This window comes from Musca vetustissima, unplaced genomic scaffold (assembly GCF_032173495.1).
Source record: "Musca vetustissima isolate MV318-11 ecotype Yass unplaced genomic scaffold, APGP_CSIRO_Mvet_v1 utg26911, whole genome shotgun sequence".
Taxonomy (NCBI): Eukaryota; Metazoa; Arthropoda; class Insecta; order Diptera; family Muscidae; genus Musca; species Musca vetustissima.
In genome coordinates this window covers 35,197-55,484 of record NW_026878613.1, presented here as the reverse complement: position 1 = coordinate 55,484, position 20,288 = coordinate 35,197, and the positions used below count along the sequence as shown (strand labels likewise).

Here is a 20,288-nt window from a genome sequence, read left to right as displayed (position 1 = left end):
TATGAAATTCAATTTTTCGTAATTTTTAGAGAGTATAACAGTTTGTATAACAGTTTCGATAACTGTTATACACGGCTAAATGACGAAATTTGAATGTATGAATGTTTGAAATGTATGATTTTAGGCATTTGTTGCTGTATAAAAGTTAGTATAACAGTTTTCAAAACTGTTATACAAAGCTAGAAATCACTAAAAATGGCTAAATAAAGAACATATGATATCCAATTTTCGAAATGCATGTTTTGAAACATTTTTTGCTGTATAACTGTTAGTATAACAGTTTTTATAACTGTTATACAAAGTGAAAAGTTACAAAAAATTGCTAAATGAAGAAAATATCATAGCCGATGTTTGAAATGCATGTTTTGAGGCATATTTTTTGCTGTATAACAGTTTTTGTAACTGTTATACAAAGCAAAAAAATCACAAAAAACCTTTCTACATTAATATAATATGATAGCTATTGTCCGAAATGCATGTTTTGAGGCATTTTTTGCTGTATAACAGTTAGTGTAAGAGATTTTATAACTGTTATACAAAGCAAAAAATTACAAAATATGGCTAAATGAAGATAATATGACATCCAATGTTCTAAATGAATGTTTTGAGACATTTGTTGCTGTATAACAGTTAGTATAACAGTTCTTATAATTTTTATACAAATCAAAACACTATTAGAAATGGCTAAATGTAAAAAAGAGATATCTAGCGTTCGAAACGAAAGTTTTGGGGCAATTGTTGCTGTATAACAGTTTTCAAAACTGTTATATGAAGCAAATAATCACTAAAAATGTCCAAATGAAGATAATATGTTGGCCAATGTTCGAAATGCACGTTTAAGCACGTATTTTTGCTATATAACAATTAGTATAACAGTTTTTATAACTGTTATACAAAGTATAACCAAAAATGTCTTAATGAAGTAATATATTAGCCCATATTCGGCATGTACGTTTTGTGGCAATTTTTTATGTATAACATTTAGTATAACAGTTTTTGTAACTGTTATACAAAGCAAAAAATTACCAAAAATGTCTAAATGATGGTAATATGATAGTAGATGTTCGAAATGCACGTTTAATGACGTTTTTTTGCTGTATAACAATTTGTATAACAGTTTTTATAACTGTTATACAACGCAAAACATTATAAAATGTGACTAAATGAACATAATATAGCATCCAATGTTCGAAATTAATGTTTTGAGGCATTTTTTGCTGTATAACAGTCAGTATAACAGTTTTTCGTAACTGTTATACAACGAAAAAACTCACAAAAATTAATTTCTGATCTTACAGAGTGTGATTTTGATTGATTTTAAGGTGTATAACAGTTTTGAAAACTGTTATACAAACTGTTATACAGTCAAAATTACACATTTTAGTAAATTTTACACGGTTTTAAGTAATCAGACAATACCTTTAATATATTTTAACCTTATTTAAGAGGATTTTTTTTCAAAATTTAATGAAAAAATAATCGAATTTCCAAAAATTTGTCCTTAACAAATATTTTTTTTATTAATAAAGTATTTTTGTTATTACAAATATCAAATTCAAATATTTTGAAATTCTTCTCAAGCACCTACTACTCTGCCTATTGACATACTTTCAGCCAAAAAACATCTTTCATAATATTGCCAAAGCAGCCCTCTTCTACCACTCTTCTTCTTCTACTTTGTTTCGCATCTCTTCTCGTCACTTCAAAAACCCGCATGGTTTGCGTAGGTTTTTTTATTATAAATAAAAAATAACAACAACAATAAAAACTACAAAAAATTGTTTGGTTTAATGACAGCTTAAAAGCGTCTAAATAGCAGCCAGTCGTGCCTGCTATTTCTTGCTACGGCTGCTGCCGTTTTCAGCCACCATCTTTTGCGGTGGCAATTCTTTTGAAGAGCAGTTGTGTGGTTTTTTTATTGGTGGTTAGTGGCCTTACGACCAACGGTTTTTTTCTTCTTCAAAATTTATTTTTAATAAATCTTGGGTTTTAAAGAAATTATTTAATAAAATAAAAATATAGAAAATAAAAAAAAATAATTTTGAAAATAAATTTCTCAAAATTTCCCCCTCTTTCGCTCTCTGTCGCTATTGCTTAGGGGAATATAAATGTTAAATATTTGAATTAATATAAATTTTGTCAGCTGAATAGGTTTTTATGCAGCTGAATATGAATATGATTGCTAGAAATGTATTATAAATGGTCTTAGGTGTATTAGAATACTAAATTTCGTTAGCTGAATAGGGTTACTTGTAGCTGAATACGACATTTTTGTACAAAAATGTTGTAATATCATCATTAAATGTAAAAATCGTGAAGAAACAGTTAGCTGAATATGGTTTTGAGGAGCTGAATAACATATTTTTATATGAAAAAGCCTAGAAATTACCATAAGATATGAGAATCAATATAAATTTGTCAGCTGAATAGGTTTTTAAGTAGCTGAACATGAATTTGATTGTTAGAAATGTATAGTAAATTGTCTTAGGTGTATTAAAGAACAAAAATTCCTTTGCTGAATAGGGTTTCTTGTAGCTGAATAAGATATTTTTGTATGTAAATGTTGTAATATTAAAATACAAAATGTCGTTTGCTGAATGGGGTTTTGAGGAGCTGAATAAGATATTTATATATATAAAAATGTAGTAATATCATCATTCAATTTAAAAATCGGAAAGAAAAAGTTAGCTGAACAGGGTTTCTCGTAGCTGAATAAAATTTTTTAGTGTAAAAATGCATAGAAATTGTCATTGGACACAGAAATCAATATAAATGTCTTAGCTGAATAGTTTTTATGGTAGCTGAATAAGAATTTTTCTCATGGAAATGTATAGTGGACAGTCTTAAATGTATTAAACGATAAAATGTTGTTAGCTGAATAGGGTTTTGAGGAGCTGAATAAAATATTTTTATATGAAAATCCAAAGAAATTACCATTAGACGTAGAAATCAATATAAATTTCTCTGCTGAATAAGAATTTCATCGAAATGGAAAGTAGGAAGTCTCAGTTATATTAAACCACAAAAATAAAGTTAGCTGAATGCAGTTTCTTGTAGCTGAATACAATTTTTTGGCATGAAAATGACTAGATATTGTCCTTAGACGTAGTGGTCAAAATAAATTTGTTAGCTGAATAGGTTTTATAGTAGCTGAATAAGAATTTTTCTCATGGAAATGTGTAATGGACAGTCTCAACTACATAAAATAATAAGATTTTGTTTGCTGCATATAGTTCCTTGTAATAATTTCTCAGCTGAATAGGTTTTATAGTAGCTGAATAAGAATTTGTTCTCATGAAAATGTATGGCAGGCTGTCTCAGTTGTAATAAATCACAAAATTTTGTTTGCTGAATACAGTTTCTTGTAGCTGAATTCGATATTTTCATATTCAAAATATTCGATTTTGGTCATAGGAGAACTTCTATTCAATAAAATAAATTTTATATGGGCATTCCGACTTTAAAAATATACAAAACATACCTTACGAGGTGTTTTAAAAAAATATTTCTTGGTATTTTTTTATTCCTCAAAAAATCCCTTATTATGTCCCCTAACTCATCAAAATGCCCTAATGATACCTTATGAGGTCTCATATTTCTTATATATATTTTTTTTTTATTTTCAAATTCAAATTTTCTATATTTTTACCTCACTGTGCATCAAAATTGAATTTTTGGTGAAAGCCACCAAGGTCTTATGAGACCTTCTAAGTCATTAAAATGCCCTAATGAAGCCTTCGTATTACATACTTCAAAAGGCCTCTTATAAGGTCTCCTATTCCATACTATTGTTTTCTTTTTTTTTTTTTTTGAAATTCACATTTTCCAAAATTTTACCCCACTGTGCAGCAAAATTGGCTTTTAGTTTAAGCCACCTAAAACTAGATAAATAAAAGAAAACAACGACAATAAAATCGTGATCTTAACGGCAAACGAATTGTCTACGAAAGAAAAAAAACAAGATTTAAAACTATTTAAAAAAAAATAGCAACAACAACATAACAACAAATAGCATTAGTTGTTATTTTGTTGTTGTTTTTTTTATTTCATTGTATTTTATTTATTTTTTTCTTTCTTAAATCAAGAATCTTGCCATTAAAATGACGTCAAGGTAATATAACATTAGTTAGTTTGTGAGGGAAAGAGAGAGAGAGAAATAGACACAGTGGGAGTATAATGTGGGGAGAGAGATTACAGCAGTTTTATTCGTGTTGTTTTAGTTCACACGCAATAAAAATGTAAACAAAACGCGTTACGTTGGGTTTTTTGTTTATCACACACATACACTGAGAGGGAGTGGTGGGTGAGATGGTTGTTGTCAATGATTACTGCATAGTTAGAGGGAGAGAGACACATTCGGTTAATATTTCATTGAGCAAACCACTGTTGGGGGATAAACAAATAATGCCTATTGGAATCCAATTAGATTTACAGCTGTAATGTTTTTGATGTGTGAATGAAGGGGAGAGAGAGGGAGAGAGAGAGTGGGAGTTATGTGATGGGTAGAGTGTGTGTTGGGTAGACTGAGTGATGGGTTGACTGTGCAAGAGGTAGAGTGTGTGTGATGGGTAGACTGTGTGTGATGGGTAGACTGTGTGTTTCGTAGATGATGGTGCGTTGCGTAGAGTGCTAGTTGGATAGACTGTGTGTTGCTTATAGCAGGCTCGGGCAGAGAATAACAAATTTGCATTGCGTTGTCGATATGTGTGTGTGTCAATGGGTTTCCACTTGTTTCAATTGAATGTGCATGAGAGTATGCTGTTATTTACTTTCACGAGAGAGAGCAGGCGTGCGGTGTTTTGCCTGATGTGGGGGTAAAGTGTTTGTTTGGTAGAGAGTGCGTTGGTTAGAGTGTGTGTTGTTGGGTAGACTGTGTGATGTTTGGAGAGTGCGTGCGTATTTTCTGTGTGTGCGAATTAATGCTGTGAACATCGATTAATGATGTGATGATATTGTGATGTTTTTGGTGGGTTGTTTTGAGAGCAAATCAAAACAATATAAAACAAACAACAATGAATGGTAGAATTTATCACAGCGTCGTGGCAGAGACAATTTAAAAGGCTGAGAGCCACTATTTGAAGGACTTTTTTATACACAATTTAAAAGGGAATTCACAGTATTTTATAGACGCTATAACTTTTTTTGCGATTTTTAAAGATGTATATTTTTAATTTTATAAAAAAATTCAGGGAATTTTTTTATTAATTTTTTTTAATAAAAATTCACTGGCTTAGTAAAAAAATTTTGGCTTTTTTAAAGGGTCGGTGGGTTTTGGTGATGTTGTTCGTGGCTTGTTTTGAGAGCAAATCAAAACAAAATAATACAACAATGAAAGGTAGAATTTATCACAGCGTCGTGGCAGAGACAATTTAAAAGTCAGAGAGCCACTATTTAAAGGGCTTCTTTATACACAATTTAAAGGAAATTTAATGCACAGTAGTTTATGGGTGTTACTTATTTTTTTTGCGAATTTCAAAAGGGGTAATTCCCGATTTTTGTATATAAAATTTTTAGTTTAATAAAAAAAATTCAGGGTTTTTTTTAATTAATTTTTAGGCGATTTTTAAGGGGATAGTTGTCGATGAAATATTAATTATTTTTTTTTATTTTACAAAAATTAGGGCATTTTTTCCGCAAAATTCCAAATGCGTATTTATTAACTTTTTTCAAATAAAAAATTATTTTCACAATGGCTTAGCTCAAAAGAGGCGAATTTTAAAGGGGTAATTTCCGATTAATTATTAATTTTATTTTTTTTAAACAAAATTACAGAAATATTTTTCTTCACAAAATTTGAGCATTTTTTTCTGTAAAAATTCAAAAATACGTAATTTATTTATTTTTTTAATAATAAACAATTTATTTTCACAATGGCTTTGTCAAAAAAAAAAAAATCCGACGTCTTGGTTTCATTTTTCGCACGACTTTTGTTTGATTTCTTATCACTTGCTTTGTTGTATTTTTTTGCTTGTCGGATTTTTTATTTATTTTTTACCGAAGATAGCTGGCTGAATATGAGGGGGGAAAATCAATATTTCTAATTTTTTTCATTCCACATTTTTTATAATTAATTTTTTTGGAACAAGAAACCACCAACAACAATTTTTTTTTTAAATTTTAATAACTCATTTTCTTGCTATGTTTTTATTTTTTCTCACATAATATTTTTTTTAAATATTTTTTGTGTCACTAAAACACACATACACACACTCCACAAAGAAGCCAGAAAAAAATTATAAAAATTTTTTGCTGCTATTTTTTATGGTTATTACCAAAAAAAACAACAACAACAAATAAATGATAATGAAATTCGTTGTTGTTATTGGCTGCTGTTATTTTCAAAAATATTGCACGTTGGTTGTTACTGGTTTTTTGTTGTTTTATTTTTATTCCTATTTTTTGTCGCCAATATTATGTTGTTGTTTTATTTAATTTTTGTTGTTGCATTTATTTTTTTTTTCTCTACCGAAACGTAACCCACGAACCTCACGGCGTTACGTTAAAAAAAGCGTGCGCTCACTATAACCGTTTTACTGAGAATTTGCACGTCTACTAACTATGCTCGGCGGGCGACAGAGATTCATTTCAGAGTTGGAGGTCTCTGTGCTGAACAGAAAAAAATAACAATAACCGACGATCGTCGTCTCTCCTCCTCATACATACATACACACAAACATACATCAACGCAAAAAGTTGTTTGTCTAGCTGGGCTCAGTTGGTCGGTTGGCATTCATCAGCCAGACCGACGGTTGCTTTGTGGGTTTTTTAATGTTATTGTTGTTTTGCTCCAAACAGCAGCAGCTGCTGCTTTTGTTTTGGGTGAGTTTTAGGCTCTCCACCGCAACATCTTGGCATCCATTATAGTGATGGCAACTGAAGAAAGAGGTACGATTTTTGGGTACCATTTGAAATTGGGTCTTGGGACTCATTGAGGACCTTCAGATGATATATTAAATTTAATGTGGCGTCTTATATAATATATAAGACCTCTGATGAGATCTTTTACACATTTTAGACCCCTAATGATGTCTTATATAAAAAATATGACCTCTAATGAGTTCTTATATTATATACAAGACATCTAGGGTCTGTCTTATACACAGTACTAGACCTTTTGTAAGATCTTATACACATTATTAGACCACTTATGAGGTCTTATACACAGTATTAGACCTCTTATGAGATCTTATACACAGTATTAGACCTCTTATGAGGTCTTATACACGGTATTAGATCCCTTATGAGGTCTTATACACAGTATTAGACCTCTTATGAGGTCTTATACACAGTATAAGACCTATTATGAGGTCTTATACAATGTATTAGACCTCTGATGAGGTCTTATACAATGTATTAGAACTCTGATGAGGTCTTATACAATGTATTAGACCTCTGATGAGGTCTTATACAATGTATTAGACCTCTTATGCAGTCTTATACAAAGTATTAGACCTCTTATGATGGCTTCTATGCAGTATTAGACCTCTTATGAGGTCTTCTACGCTTCTTATGATGTCTTCTACGTTTCTTATGAAGTCTTATACACAGTATTAGACCTCTTATGAGGTCTTATACACTTATTAGACCTCTTATGAGGTTTTATACACTTATTAGACCTCATATAAGGTCTTATACATAGTATTAGACCTCCTATGAGGTCTTATAAAATGAATTAGACCTCTTATGAGGTCTTATACATAGTATAAGACCCGTTATGAGGTCTTAAACACAATATTTGACATCTTATGATGTCTTGAAAACAATAGTAGACCTCTTATGACGTCTTATACACAGTACTAGACCTCTTATGAGGTCTTTTACACTGTATTAGACCTCGTATGAGGTCTTATACATAGTGTTATACCTCATTATTCACAGAATTAGACCCCTTATGAGGTATTATACGCAGTACTAGTTCTCTTCTGATTTTGTATATAAAATGGCAGACCTCTTACGAGGTCTTATGAGATCTTATATACAGTATTAGACCTTTTGTGAGGTCTTATATACAGTATTAGACCTCTTATAAACTCTTATACACAGTATTAGACCTCTAATGAGATATTATACAAAGTATTAGACCTGTTATGAGGTATTATACAAAATATTAGAACTCATATGTGGTCTTATACAAAATATTAGAACTCATATGAGGTCTTATACACTTTATTAGACCTCTAATGAGGTCTTATATTAAATATTAGACATAAATGAAGTCTTATATAACATATTAGACCTCATGTGAGATCTTATATTAAATCTGAGACCTCAAAAGAAGTCGTATACAAGAAACAAGGCCTTTTATATAATATATTATACCTTTTATGAGGTCTTATATTCAATATGAGACCTTCTATGAGGTCTTATATAGAATATGAAACCTCCTAAAATGTCTTATATTCAATATTAAACCTAGAATGAGGTCTTATACAAATTATAAGAACTTTTATAATTTATATAAGACCTTTTCCGAGGACTTATATAAATTATAAAACCTTTTCTGAGGTCTTATGTAACATGTGAGACCTCAAAAGAAGTCTTATACAAGATATAAAACCTCAAATGCGATTTTATATTTAATATGAGACCTCTCTGAGGTCTTATATAATACGTGAGACCTCATATAATTTCTTATATAAAATAAAATACCTCATTTGGGGTCTTATATTTAATAAGACGCCTTATAGGAGGTGTTCTAAAAATCTGAGAACTCAACAAATGTCTTATACAAGATATAAGACCTCAAAAGAGGACTTATACAATATATAAGACTTATAGGAAGTCTTATACAAAATATAAGACTTATAGGAAGTCTTATACAAAATATAAGACTTATAGCAAGTCTTATACAAGATCTTAGAGCTCATAGGAAGTCTTATACAAGATATAAGACCTCATAGGAATTCTTATACAAGATATAAGACCTCATAGGATTTCTTATACAAGATATAAGACATAGTAGGAAGTCTTATACAAGATATAAGACATAGTACGAAGTCTTATACAAGATATAAGACATAGTACGAAGTCTTATACAAGATATAAGACATAGTAGGAAGTCTTAAACAAAATATAAGACCTCATAGTAAGTCTTATACACGATCTAAGAGCTCAAAGGAACTCTTCCACAAGATATAAGACATAATAGGAAGTCTTATACAGGACATACGACCTCATATGAGGTCTTATACAAAATATAAAATCTCATATGAGGTCTTATATACCATCGGATGACTTATCCAACATACTAAACTTCTTATAAGACCTCTTATAACGACTTATATAAAATATCAGACTTATATCAGGTCTTATATTGCATTAAAGAGGTCTTCTTATTCCTAAGACATCTCATATGATGTAATTAATTCGATATGAAACATTCTATGAGGTCTTATATTCTGCAGCTTACTCTTCTTCTGAGTCCATTCTGTTCCTTTACTTCATATCCACAAGTGTACCAAAAAAAGTACCCCAACCGAAAACCTCCCATCTCTGAACAATAATCACTCAGCTCTCATATCAGCAAACGACCTTATACTAAATTCGCACTCTCTCTCGCTCACTCCACCTCTCGCTTTTCTCATTCCAATACGAAGTGGGATGAGAAGTGAAAACAAAAACAAATGCCATATTTGTTTATAACTTCGTATCAGAAAACAAGAAAAAAAAAACGAAGTCATAAGAAATATACGATGGGAAAAAATTGGCAATCTATCACTCTCATAATTCAAGCACACACAGAGAAACACACATCATTGTCGGTCGGCTAGCACTTGTCGAATTTCCTAGAAGCCGTCGAATGGTCGTAGTAACCATTGAGACGACGACAACAATTCAGCGAAGCATTCGAAACGACATTGCATTCGACAATTTATTGCCAACCAACCAGCCAAGCTAACAACCCACCATCTCGAGTTATTCCATACCTCAATGAACGTCCGACCCATCGACCACCATCCACGAATTGCTACTTTTGGCCATGTGAATTTTCGAGCAGCACCACCATTGACGACGTCGCCGCCAAACAAACCGAACGAAAAAATGAAGCAAAGACAACTACGCAACTACTTTTTTTTTGCTGATGGCGATGGCTCTTAACTTTCCGTAGGTGTTGTGGGAACCAATCAATTGTTGGTAGGTTGTACACACACACATACATACACCTCTGCAATAAAAAGTGAAAAAAGAAATAATAACATTCGTACGTAATTAGACGACAGAGACTCCGACTTCGATACCGACACCGAAGACGACAACGATTTGCAATTATTTTTATTGATTGATATTTTTAGATGTGAGATTTTTTTGCGGCAACCTGATTTCAGAGAAAGAGAGAGTTGCCAAGAGAGAAGAGAGAGAGTATGTATGTACGTAAATGCGTGTGAACCGCAGGAGTTGTATGTGTTAAAAATACTACAATGAAAAAAACCGATGATATACACGTGTTCGTTACATGAATGAAATAGACGGAACTTATTGGCTATTGCTTCGGAATGGATATGGTGCGATATTTTAAATAAAAAAATATTACAGCTTTTGACAATTAATTTTTGTTCTCAATAAAAAAAACTGGCATGTCGAATCTCAGAATTAGTGAATAATCGACATGAGATCTTACATAGAACATAAGACCTTATAGAAGGATTTACATACAATATGAGACCTCATATGAAGTCTTATATAACATTTGACACCTTTTATGTGGTCTTATACTAGATATGGCACCCCCTATAAGGACTTATGTGAAATATGAGATCTCATATGAGGTCTTATACAACATATGAGACCTTATATGAGGTCTTATACAACATATGACACCTCCTAAGAGGTCTTATACAACTTATGAGACTTCATATTAGGTCTTATACAACTTATGAGACTTCATATTAGGTCTTATACAAAATATGAGACTTTATATCAGGTCTTATACAACATATGAGACCGTATTTGAAGTTTTATAAACCCTATGAGACCTCACATCAGGTCTTATACAATATATAAGACCTCATATGAAGTCTTTTACAAAATATGAGACCTCATATGAGATTTTATACAACATATAAGACCAAATATTAGATCTTATACAATATATGAGATCTTATACAATATATGAGACCTAATATTAAACCTGGGTTAGGGACAAATACAAATTATTTGAACTAGTTCGAAGTCTTATAAAAAAGACCACTTATGAGGATATATATAACATATGCGACCTCATATAATAACTTATACAACATATATGAACTCATATGAGGTCTTATACCTTATATGACGCCTCATATGAGGTCTTATACAACATATGATACCTCATATGTGGTCTTATACAAAATATGAGGCCTCCAATGAGGTCTTCTACAATATATTAGACCTCCAACGAGGTCTTATACAACTTATGAGACCTCATATGAGGTCTTATATAACATATGATAACTCATATGAGGTCTTATACAAAGTATGAGACTTTATACGAGGTCTTATAACACATTTCAGACCTCATATTTGGTCTTATACAACATATGAAACCTCATATGAGGTCTTATACAAAATATGAGACCTCCAATGAGGTCTTCTACAACATATGAGACCTCCTACGAGGTCTTATACAACATATGAGACCTCATGTGAGGTCTTATATAACATATGAGAACTCATATGAGGTCTTATACAAAGTATGAGACTTTATACGAGGTCTTATACCACATTTCAGACTTCATATTTGGTCTTATACATCATATGAGACCTCATATGTGGTCTTATACAGAATATGAGACCTCCAATGAGGTCTTATACAAGATATTAAACCTCATATGAGGTCCTATACAAGATATTAGACCAGATATGAGGTCTTATACAAGATATTAGACCACTTATGAGGTCTTATAAAAAATATTTGACCTCATTTGAGGTCTTATACAATATATTAGACCTCATACGATTTCGTATACAACATATGAGACCTCATATTATACTTCATTTTAGGTCTTATACAACATATTATACCTCATATTAGGTCTTATAAGACATATAAGATCTCATATAAGTTCTTATAAAAAATATGAGACCTCATATGAGGTCTTATACAAATTTTAAAGACCTCATACTAAGTCTTATACAGCATATAAGACCCCCTATGAGTTCTTTTACAATATATGAGACCTAGTTCGAGGTCTTATACAACATATGAGTTTGACCCCGAACCAAAATTGTTATTTACAGCAAAATCTGATCCTCATGACCCAAGGGTAGTTTTCTTACCCGTGAAAATATCCCCAAGACCTAATTTTTATTCTATAAGAAAATAACGAGCCTCAGGGTAGATATTCAAGACTAAATATCTGAGGATATTTTTCGAAGATCAAATCGATACTAAGGACCTGAGACGACTCACAGGTTCGGATGAGGTTCCAATAAAAACCTTAGCTGAGCTTAGGGATTTATTTATGTAGGAAAAAATTTATCCTCACAACCTAGAAATAAATCTAGGGGAAAAATCGATCCTCAGGATGTAAAAAATTTCCTCTTTATAACAACATAACGACACTTTGATCTGAGATTTTCCCCATTCAACAAAAAAAAATTGATCCTCAGGATCTACGGATTTTTAGAAGGAAAAATAAGCTATCGACAGGTTCGGGTGAGGTTCTGTTTGAAGAAAAATATAAGAAAAAATCCGATCCTATGAGCCTGAGAAATGATGATTTAGGAAAACAGTCGATCCTTAGGACCTGAGGATCTATTGGAAATAATCGACAATCAGAACCAGCGGAGTTTCTTCCATAGGAAATAATCGACCAATCGAGCGTTGAGAATTTTTTTCTTTATGAAATAATGGATTTAATAATTTCGATAACTAAATTTATCGATAATTATCGATTTACGAATTTCGATAACTGAATTTATCGATAATTTTTTATTGAATTTTCTAAAGGAAATTAAAATGATAATATTCAAAAATTTCGATAACTGAATTTATCGATTTAATCATTTTAATTTTATCGATAATTATCGACTTCATATTTTCTATTCAGTTATCGAAAATATTGGTATTTTTTATTGAATTTTCTTAAGAAAATTAAATCGATAAAGTTTAATAACTTCGATAACTGAATTTATCGATTTAATAATTTCGATTTTATCGATATATTTCGATTAAATATTTTCGATAACTGAATATATCGACATTTTTTAAGATTTTTTTTATTTCTTAAGAAAATTCAAACGATAATTTATCAATTTAATAATTCCGATAACTTAATTTTTTGATTAATTAATTTCGATAACTGAATTTATCGATCATTTTTTTTATTGAATTTTCCTAAGGAAATTAAAACGATAATATTTAGATATTATATAACTCAATTTTCCAATAATTATCGATTTAAAAAATTCGATAACTGAGTTTATCGATAATTATCGATTGCAAAAAAAAACTTTTTCAATAAATCCTTCAAAAAATAATTCGTTTACCTGTAATAAAAATTTCGATAACAAATTTATCGATTTCTATTGTTTTAATTTCGATAACACGACTTATCGATAATAATCGATTTTAATTCCTATTATTTTTTTTTTCAAAAAAAAAATCAATTTTTCATTTCAAACTCACCTCTTTTGTATATTATCCGTCTGATCGCGATACAAATTCGGACTGCTGCCATGCCGCTGATGTTTGTACGAGGCTAAAGCTATCTGTGAGGCTAACTTAGAGGCTGTCACCAGATCTTCACGACTTTTGCTTAAACTCTGCATATTCGCTGAAGTGGTGCGACAACGACGACGATGTTGCTTCCGCAGATGATGATGAAAAACGATTGACGACGACGAAAATCATCAAACCTAAGATGGGGTCATTTAATGGGAAAAATGGGCTGGCACTTAGGTTAGGTTTCGTCGCATCGTGGATGTCAGTAGATTGGCGGAACTTTGTTCAGAATCGTATTAACTGGAAGAAAAAAGAGAAAAAGGCTAATTAATAAAAATTATGATAAAAAAATCCGATATCGATTAGATTCGATAAACTTCTGAAATTTATCGAAATTTGGTTAAATATTCAGAATTCGAAAATAATGAATTCGAGGAGGGACTACCAATCCATCCGCCTACATGTAGAATTTTTTTAAGCGAAAATATACATATGTTATCGAAATTTATCGATATATTTCCCTTATCGAAGTATGTGAACCCTACTTCTTTAAAACTGTCCCCATTATTTATTTTCGATAGAATTTGTTGACATTTTTTTGTTTTGGAATTTTTGAAATAATCTGCATTTTTTTCTCCCCAAAATGTCGTAAGTATCCGTCTGGTCCTCTTCAGATCCCCAATAAAAACCATTCCCCTTTCTGCTTAGTGACATTGAAGTACCCTCGAAAAGTACCCTCGCTGGCAGATTCTGCAAATACCATTGGAAGGGTGTCCTTGCCGTGGTCATACCCTTGGCCTTTAGTCCCTTGCTGTTTTATTTCCCTGATAGAGCCGTAAGAAGGCAAAGGTGATTTTCTTTGCGGAATCTTGAATTATTGAATTATCGATTTTTTCAGGAATTCCGCTGCATGTTCCTAATATTGATCTGCTGCTTCTATTGGATCACAGAATGTATCCCGTTGTATGTTACCTCGCTGATGCCGATTTTCGCCCTGCCGGCAATGCAGATTTTGGTATGAATTTTCTTATAAAGGGGGAAAATTTGATTCCCCGGATCAAAAATCGATCCTGAGGTTCTAAGAACTTTTTTCGAATGGAAAAAATCGGAAATAATTCGATTTTCGAGGACTATTTTTTTTCCTCAGGACCTAAGGAATTTTTTCTAAAAAATTCTCGGGACCTGGTAGATCCTCAGGGCCTGACCATTTTATTTAAAGTGTCAGAATTTTTTCCTACAGGAACTGCAGATTTTTTTGCATAAAAAATAATTGATACTCTTAACCTTAGGATCCTCAAGACCTAAAGAATTTTATTCCATTGGAAAAAATCGATCCTCAGGAGGTCCAGAATTTTTTTTATATGAGAAAATCGAACCTAAGGACCAATTTATTCCAATGGAAAAAAAAATCGATACTAAGGACCTGAAAATTTTTCGATAGGAAAAAAGATTCTCCGTACGTTTTTCAAAGGAAAAGGAGGGTCCTCAGACTGGAGATTTTTTTCTATAGGAAAACATCAATTATCAGGACTTGAAGGTCCTCAGAGCTTGAGGAGTTTTTTAATTTTCAGTAACTGATAATAGGGACTATTCGATTCTCAGGACCTGAGAATCGTTCTCATAGGATAAAAATGATTTTCATGATTTGAACGATCTTCAGGATGTTCAGGATCTGAGAACTAATTTTCTCCTAATAAACGAAATTCGTGACCTTAGGATCTTTTCTATTGAAAAAATCGATCCCCAGGACCTGAAGATATTTTCCTTAGGAAGATTGATTCTGAGGACCTGAGATTTTTTCATAAAAAATCAGTCCTCAGGACCTGAGAATTTTTTCTTCAGACCAGAGGATTTTATATCATACAATATCGGTCCTCAGGACCTGATAATTTTTTTCCATAAAATATCGGTCTTCCGGACCTCAGGATTTTTTCCATAAAAATCGGTCTTCAGGACCTCAATTTTTTCATTGGAGGAATTCAATCCTGGGTCTGAGGATCTTTTCCCATTGGGAAAAGTCGATACTCAGATTATTATTTTTAAGGTCATTAATATATCCCCTGGACCTCAGGTTTTTTTTTAACAAAATCGATATTCATATTCCGAATATTTTTTAAGAATCTGCATTTTTTTCCATCGGACGATTGGTCCCTAGGACCCCAGGATATTCTTAAGGATTTCTCCTATATAAAAACTAATCGAACCTCAGGACCTGAAGATTTTTTCTATAGAATAAATTGATCCTTAGGTCCGGAGAATTTTTTCAAGAAGAAAATCGATCCTCAGTACCTGAGCATATTTTACATAGGAATAAATTCATCCTCTGGACCTGCAGATTTTCTCGACAGAAGCACATCGATTCTCAGGACCTGAGAATTATTTTCATCGAAAAAGTCGATCTTCTAAATCTGATCATTATTTACTTAACGGAAACATTTATCCCTTTTTTCCGATATAAAAAATCCATCCTCAGGTCCTAAGAATTTTCCTGTGGGAAAATTTGCTTCATAGGACCTAAGAATTGTTTTTCTATTCCAAAAATCCATCCTAAGGACCTGCGAATTTTTTTCCGATAGGAAAAACTAGAACCTCAGGATCGGAGAATTTTTCTTCTGTAGAAAAAAATTGATACTCCGGACCTAAGGATTTTACCCTGAGGATTTTTCTGAAGAAAAAAATCTCCTCCATTTTTCCACAGAGCTCCGAGAGGACCTGCCAAAATTATTTCAAGGACACTTTGGCTATGTTTTTGGGTAGTCTGATTGTGGCCTCGGCCATTGAGTATTGTAATCTGCACAAGAGGTTGGCCTTGAAGACAATTCTGCTGGTGGGATGTAGTCCCAGGAGGTAAACCTGAACCGAAAGTGTTCCCCTATCTCTTCTGATATAAAAATCCCTTTCAGATTGCACATTGGTCTGATTTGTGTCACTAGTTTCATATCGATGTGGATATCAAATTCCGCCACCACGGCCATGATGTGTCCGATTGTTAAGGCGGTGCTGCAGGAATTGGAGACGGTAAGGCAGTAGATCGATCTATTGAATCCGATTCAAAAATCTTTTTTTTTTTCAAAATTCAGAATCAAGTCCTTGAAATTTGGATGCCCGAGGATAAAGAACCCCCGATAGAGGGCAAAAAACACCCTTCCCGTATTTCCATGGCGTTCTACTTTGGCATTGCTTATGCCTCGACAATAGGTGGCTGTGGCACACTGATCGGAACGGGTACGAATTTAACATTTAAAGGGCTATTTGAAGGGTGAGTATGGTTACGGAACCGTTGGATAACCTTTAATTATCCTCTTCTGATTTCCAGCCGATTTCCCGATGCAACGGATAAAATTGATTTCCCCCATTTCCTCGGCTGGGCCTTGCCTATGGTGATAGTGGATACGGTGCTGTTATTTCTTAGTTTGCAAATAACCCACTTAGGCCTGGGGCGTCCTGATAGCCCCACAGCCCAAGAGGTATCACGTGGCGCCCAAGCAGCTGCCACAGTAAGGGCTGCCGTCATGGAAAAATATTCCGAATTGGGGCCAATGTCACGGCACGAATGTCAGGTGTTGTTTTGGTTTTTGGCCATGATTGCTTTGCTGTTTACCCGTTCGCCGGGTTTTATGCCCGGTTGGGCGGATTTTTTCAACGCAGTGTAGGGTGATCAAAATTTGGAAATATTTTTGTGGGGAATTTATATTTGGTTTCTCTTTTGCAGGGAAATTAAAACCTCCGGTGCGGTTATGCTAACAGTAGTGGCCCTGTTTTTGTTTCCCATGACCTGTTTCTATTGGGCCCATCTGAAACCGAAAGGTAGGAGATCCGGTTTTTACAGTTTTTTTTTCTAAAAAGAATCTCTCCCAATCCAGGTCCCTATCCAACGCAACGGGAACGAGCCCTGTTAACCTGGGATTTTGTGCACAATCATGTACCCTGGGGCCTGGTGTTTCTACTGGGTAAGTAGTGGGTAACGGTTACCGGTTACCCGAATTGAACCGTTTATTTTTCAAGGGATTATTTGAGGTTTCTTTACCATTTTAATAACAAATTTTACGAAATTTTTAATATAAACCGGTTATTCGGTTTTGTGAACAGGTTATTCGGTCTTGGGAACCGGTTACCCGGTTCTTTATAGTCCATAATAATGCAGAGAAATATTTTTCATTGAGGTGTAGTAACCATTTTCTTAATAAATTGTCTCAAAATGTTTAAAAAAACCAATTATTCGGTTTTCTGGAACCGGTTACCCGTTTATTTAAAGTCCTTTATAAACAAAAATATCTGTTGTTGGAAAAAAAACGAGAAAAAATAAAAGTCGTCAAAAAATTAACTATGTGGAGTATTTAGAACCGGTTACCCGTGTTATTTAGAATCGGTTACCCGGTTATTTAATATTAGAACACTCGGCTATACAAATAAAAATGAATTAGAAGTTGATAATGTAATAGCTAAAAATACATTGATTAAAATCTATTAGAAAATTTATGGTTACTTAATATTTCTGGAACCGGTTATCGATTACTTTTTGGGAATTTTTGGTATTTTATGAAAATAAAAAAATTTTTTAGACATTCCATTGAATAATAGAAAGATTTTTTTTTCAAAATTAATATGTTCACTAAATATTTATTGAACCGGTTATCGATTACTTTTCGACAATTTCAATACTTTTGAGAAAAAATTGTGTAAATAATTATACTCACGTCTTAAATACAAAAATTATTTAAATCAAATCTACTTTATATTACTTTTTACCATAAAAACCCGGTTATCTAATATTGTGAACCGAGTAACCATTATTTAATAACCGGTTTTAGACTCCAAAAATTATTTTTTTTTTTGTGTAAAATGAAATGATATAAATATTTTTCCCCAAAATCGATTAAAAAATCGGGATTACTTAAATTTATTTGAACCGGTTATCGGTTACTTTTTGCAAATTTTCATATTTTAGGAATATAAAGCATACAAGAAATACTTAAAACTCTTGTAGAATATTTTCCATAATAAAAAAATGCAATAAAATCGATTCCACATTACTTTGAGTACCGGTTACCAAATACCCAAAACCGGGTATTTAGTTAAAAATGTTAAAAATCGCTAAGGAAATGATTCGGAGAACAATTTAAGGCATAACTAATCAATAAATATTTTATTTTGTGTGGAAAAAAGTATGGTTACTCGTTACGGAACCGGTTATCAAAATTCCAAAAATTTGAATATTCTCAAAATTTCTACTGACATTTTGCAGGTGGTGGCTTTGCTTTAGCCGATGCCAGTCAAGAAAGTGGTATGGCCAAGCTATTGGGTGAGGCAATGTCCGGTTTGGTATCCTGGCCGGATTTTGCCATACAAGTTGCGGCGGTTTCATCGGGTATTTTTCTCACCAATTTCAGTGCCAATGTGCCGATATGTAATATACTGATACCCATACTGCAGGAACTGGTAAGTATCATGAGGCTCTAAAGACCTATTTCAGTTGTTCTAACTCTCCCCCAGGCCGTTGCGATAAAAATGAATCCGATTATGTTGGTATTTCCGGCGGGTATAGCTACCAGTATGGCATTCCACCTGCCGGTGGGTACCCCACCAAATGCCATTGTGGCCGGTTATGCTGGGATCAAAAGTAAATATATGGTAGGTATGATGATTTTTTAAAACCGTCGAAATAAGTTCGTCATCCTCTCAAAACCCCTAGGCCGAAGCAGGTATTTTACCCACAATTTTTACCCTCCTAATGCTGCTCGTGAATGTCCAAACAATGCATTATCTAATCTATCCCTCAAGAGAATTTCCCATTTGGGCCAAGGCATATGAATTTTAAATTGAAATTTAAAAAAAATATATATGGTAACTTGCAAATTTTGGAAACGGTTATGGGTTACTCAAATTATATTATAGGATAAAATTCAAAATAACACAGAAATCATTTGAAACAATTGGAATAAATAAATTTGCAACTAAAAACCGGTTTGGTCGAATTTTTTTTTTGAACCGGGGTTTTGAACCAGGTAATCGGTTTAAAGTTATAAGATATGGTGTATTCTTGGATATTTAACAAAACAAAATAATAATTTGTATCTAACAGCTATTAAACATTATGGATATTTGATATTTAAGGAACCGGTTACCGATTACTTTTAGGCAATTATTGTATTTTTGGGGAACAAAAGTATAAAAGAATCATTACAAGTTCTGTAAGATCAAATTGCTTTAAAATAATTCATTTCAAATTATTTTCGGAACCGGTTACCAAAATGAAATCAACGGTTATGGTGTTTAAACGGTAATTTTAGAACGGATTATGGTGAATTTTCAGATATAAAATGAAATAGGTATTAATTTTTAACCCAAAAGCCATTTGAAAAATGTGGTTACTTAGTATTTTTCAAATCGGATATCGATTACTTTTAGGTAAATATGATATTTTTTGGAACCAAAAGTATAAAGAAAAAAAATCCATTTAAGTTACTTTTCGAACCTGTTACCAAAGTTAAATGAGCGGTTCTAGTGTGTAAACGGCTATTTTATAACGGGTTCTGGCAAATTTTTTGATATAAAATAAGAACTAGTTTTTAACCCAAAGTCATATGAAAAATGTTGTTACTTAAAATTTTTGGAACCGGTTACCGATTACTATATTTGAAAA

At 32.4% G+C, this 20,288-nt stretch overlaps 2 protein-coding genes across 2 annotated transcripts in view; one reads left to right on the top strand and one right to left on the bottom strand.

The window, feature by feature from the left end:
- Positions 1-13,752, bottom strand: part of LOC133323391 (mitogen-activated protein kinase kinase kinase 13) — a 31,840-nt gene extending 18,088 nt beyond the window's left edge. Inside the window, exon 1 of the mRNA XM_061532321.1 lies at positions 13,610-13,752. Within this exon, the coding sequence (XP_061388305.1) occupies positions 13,610-13,752 (143 nt within the window). The remainder of the gene's footprint in view (positions 1-13,609) is intronic.
- Positions 13,753-14,548: 796 nt separating this feature from the next.
- On the top strand, positions 14,549-19,463 carry LOC133323390 (protein I'm not dead yet-like). The gene is made up of 10 exons (XM_061532320.1): positions 14,549-14,660; positions 16,344-16,492; positions 16,549-16,663; positions 16,726-16,904; positions 16,962-17,294; positions 17,358-17,452; positions 17,509-17,595; positions 18,891-19,084; positions 19,139-19,276; positions 19,338-19,463. The coding sequence occupies exons 1-10, from the start codon at positions 14,556-14,558 to the stop codon at positions 19,461-19,463; spliced, it is 1,521 nt and encodes a 506-aa protein (XP_061388304.1). The 5' UTR covers positions 14,549-14,555.
- The last annotated feature ends 825 nt before the right edge of the window (positions 19,464-20,288 follow it).

Coding starts and splice junctions, on each gene's coding strand:
- LOC133323390 (XM_061532320.1), top strand. CDS start 14,556: ATGTTCCTAATATTGATCTGCTGCTTCTATTGGATCACAGAATGTATC. Junction 16,905..16,961: donor TTTAAAGGGCTATTTGAAGG/GTGAGTATGGTT, acceptor TCTGATTTCCAG/CCGATTTCCCGATGCAACGG. Junction 19,277..19,337: donor GGATCAAAAGTAAATATATG/GTAGGTATGATG, acceptor CAAAACCCCTAG/GCCGAAGCAGGTATTTTACC.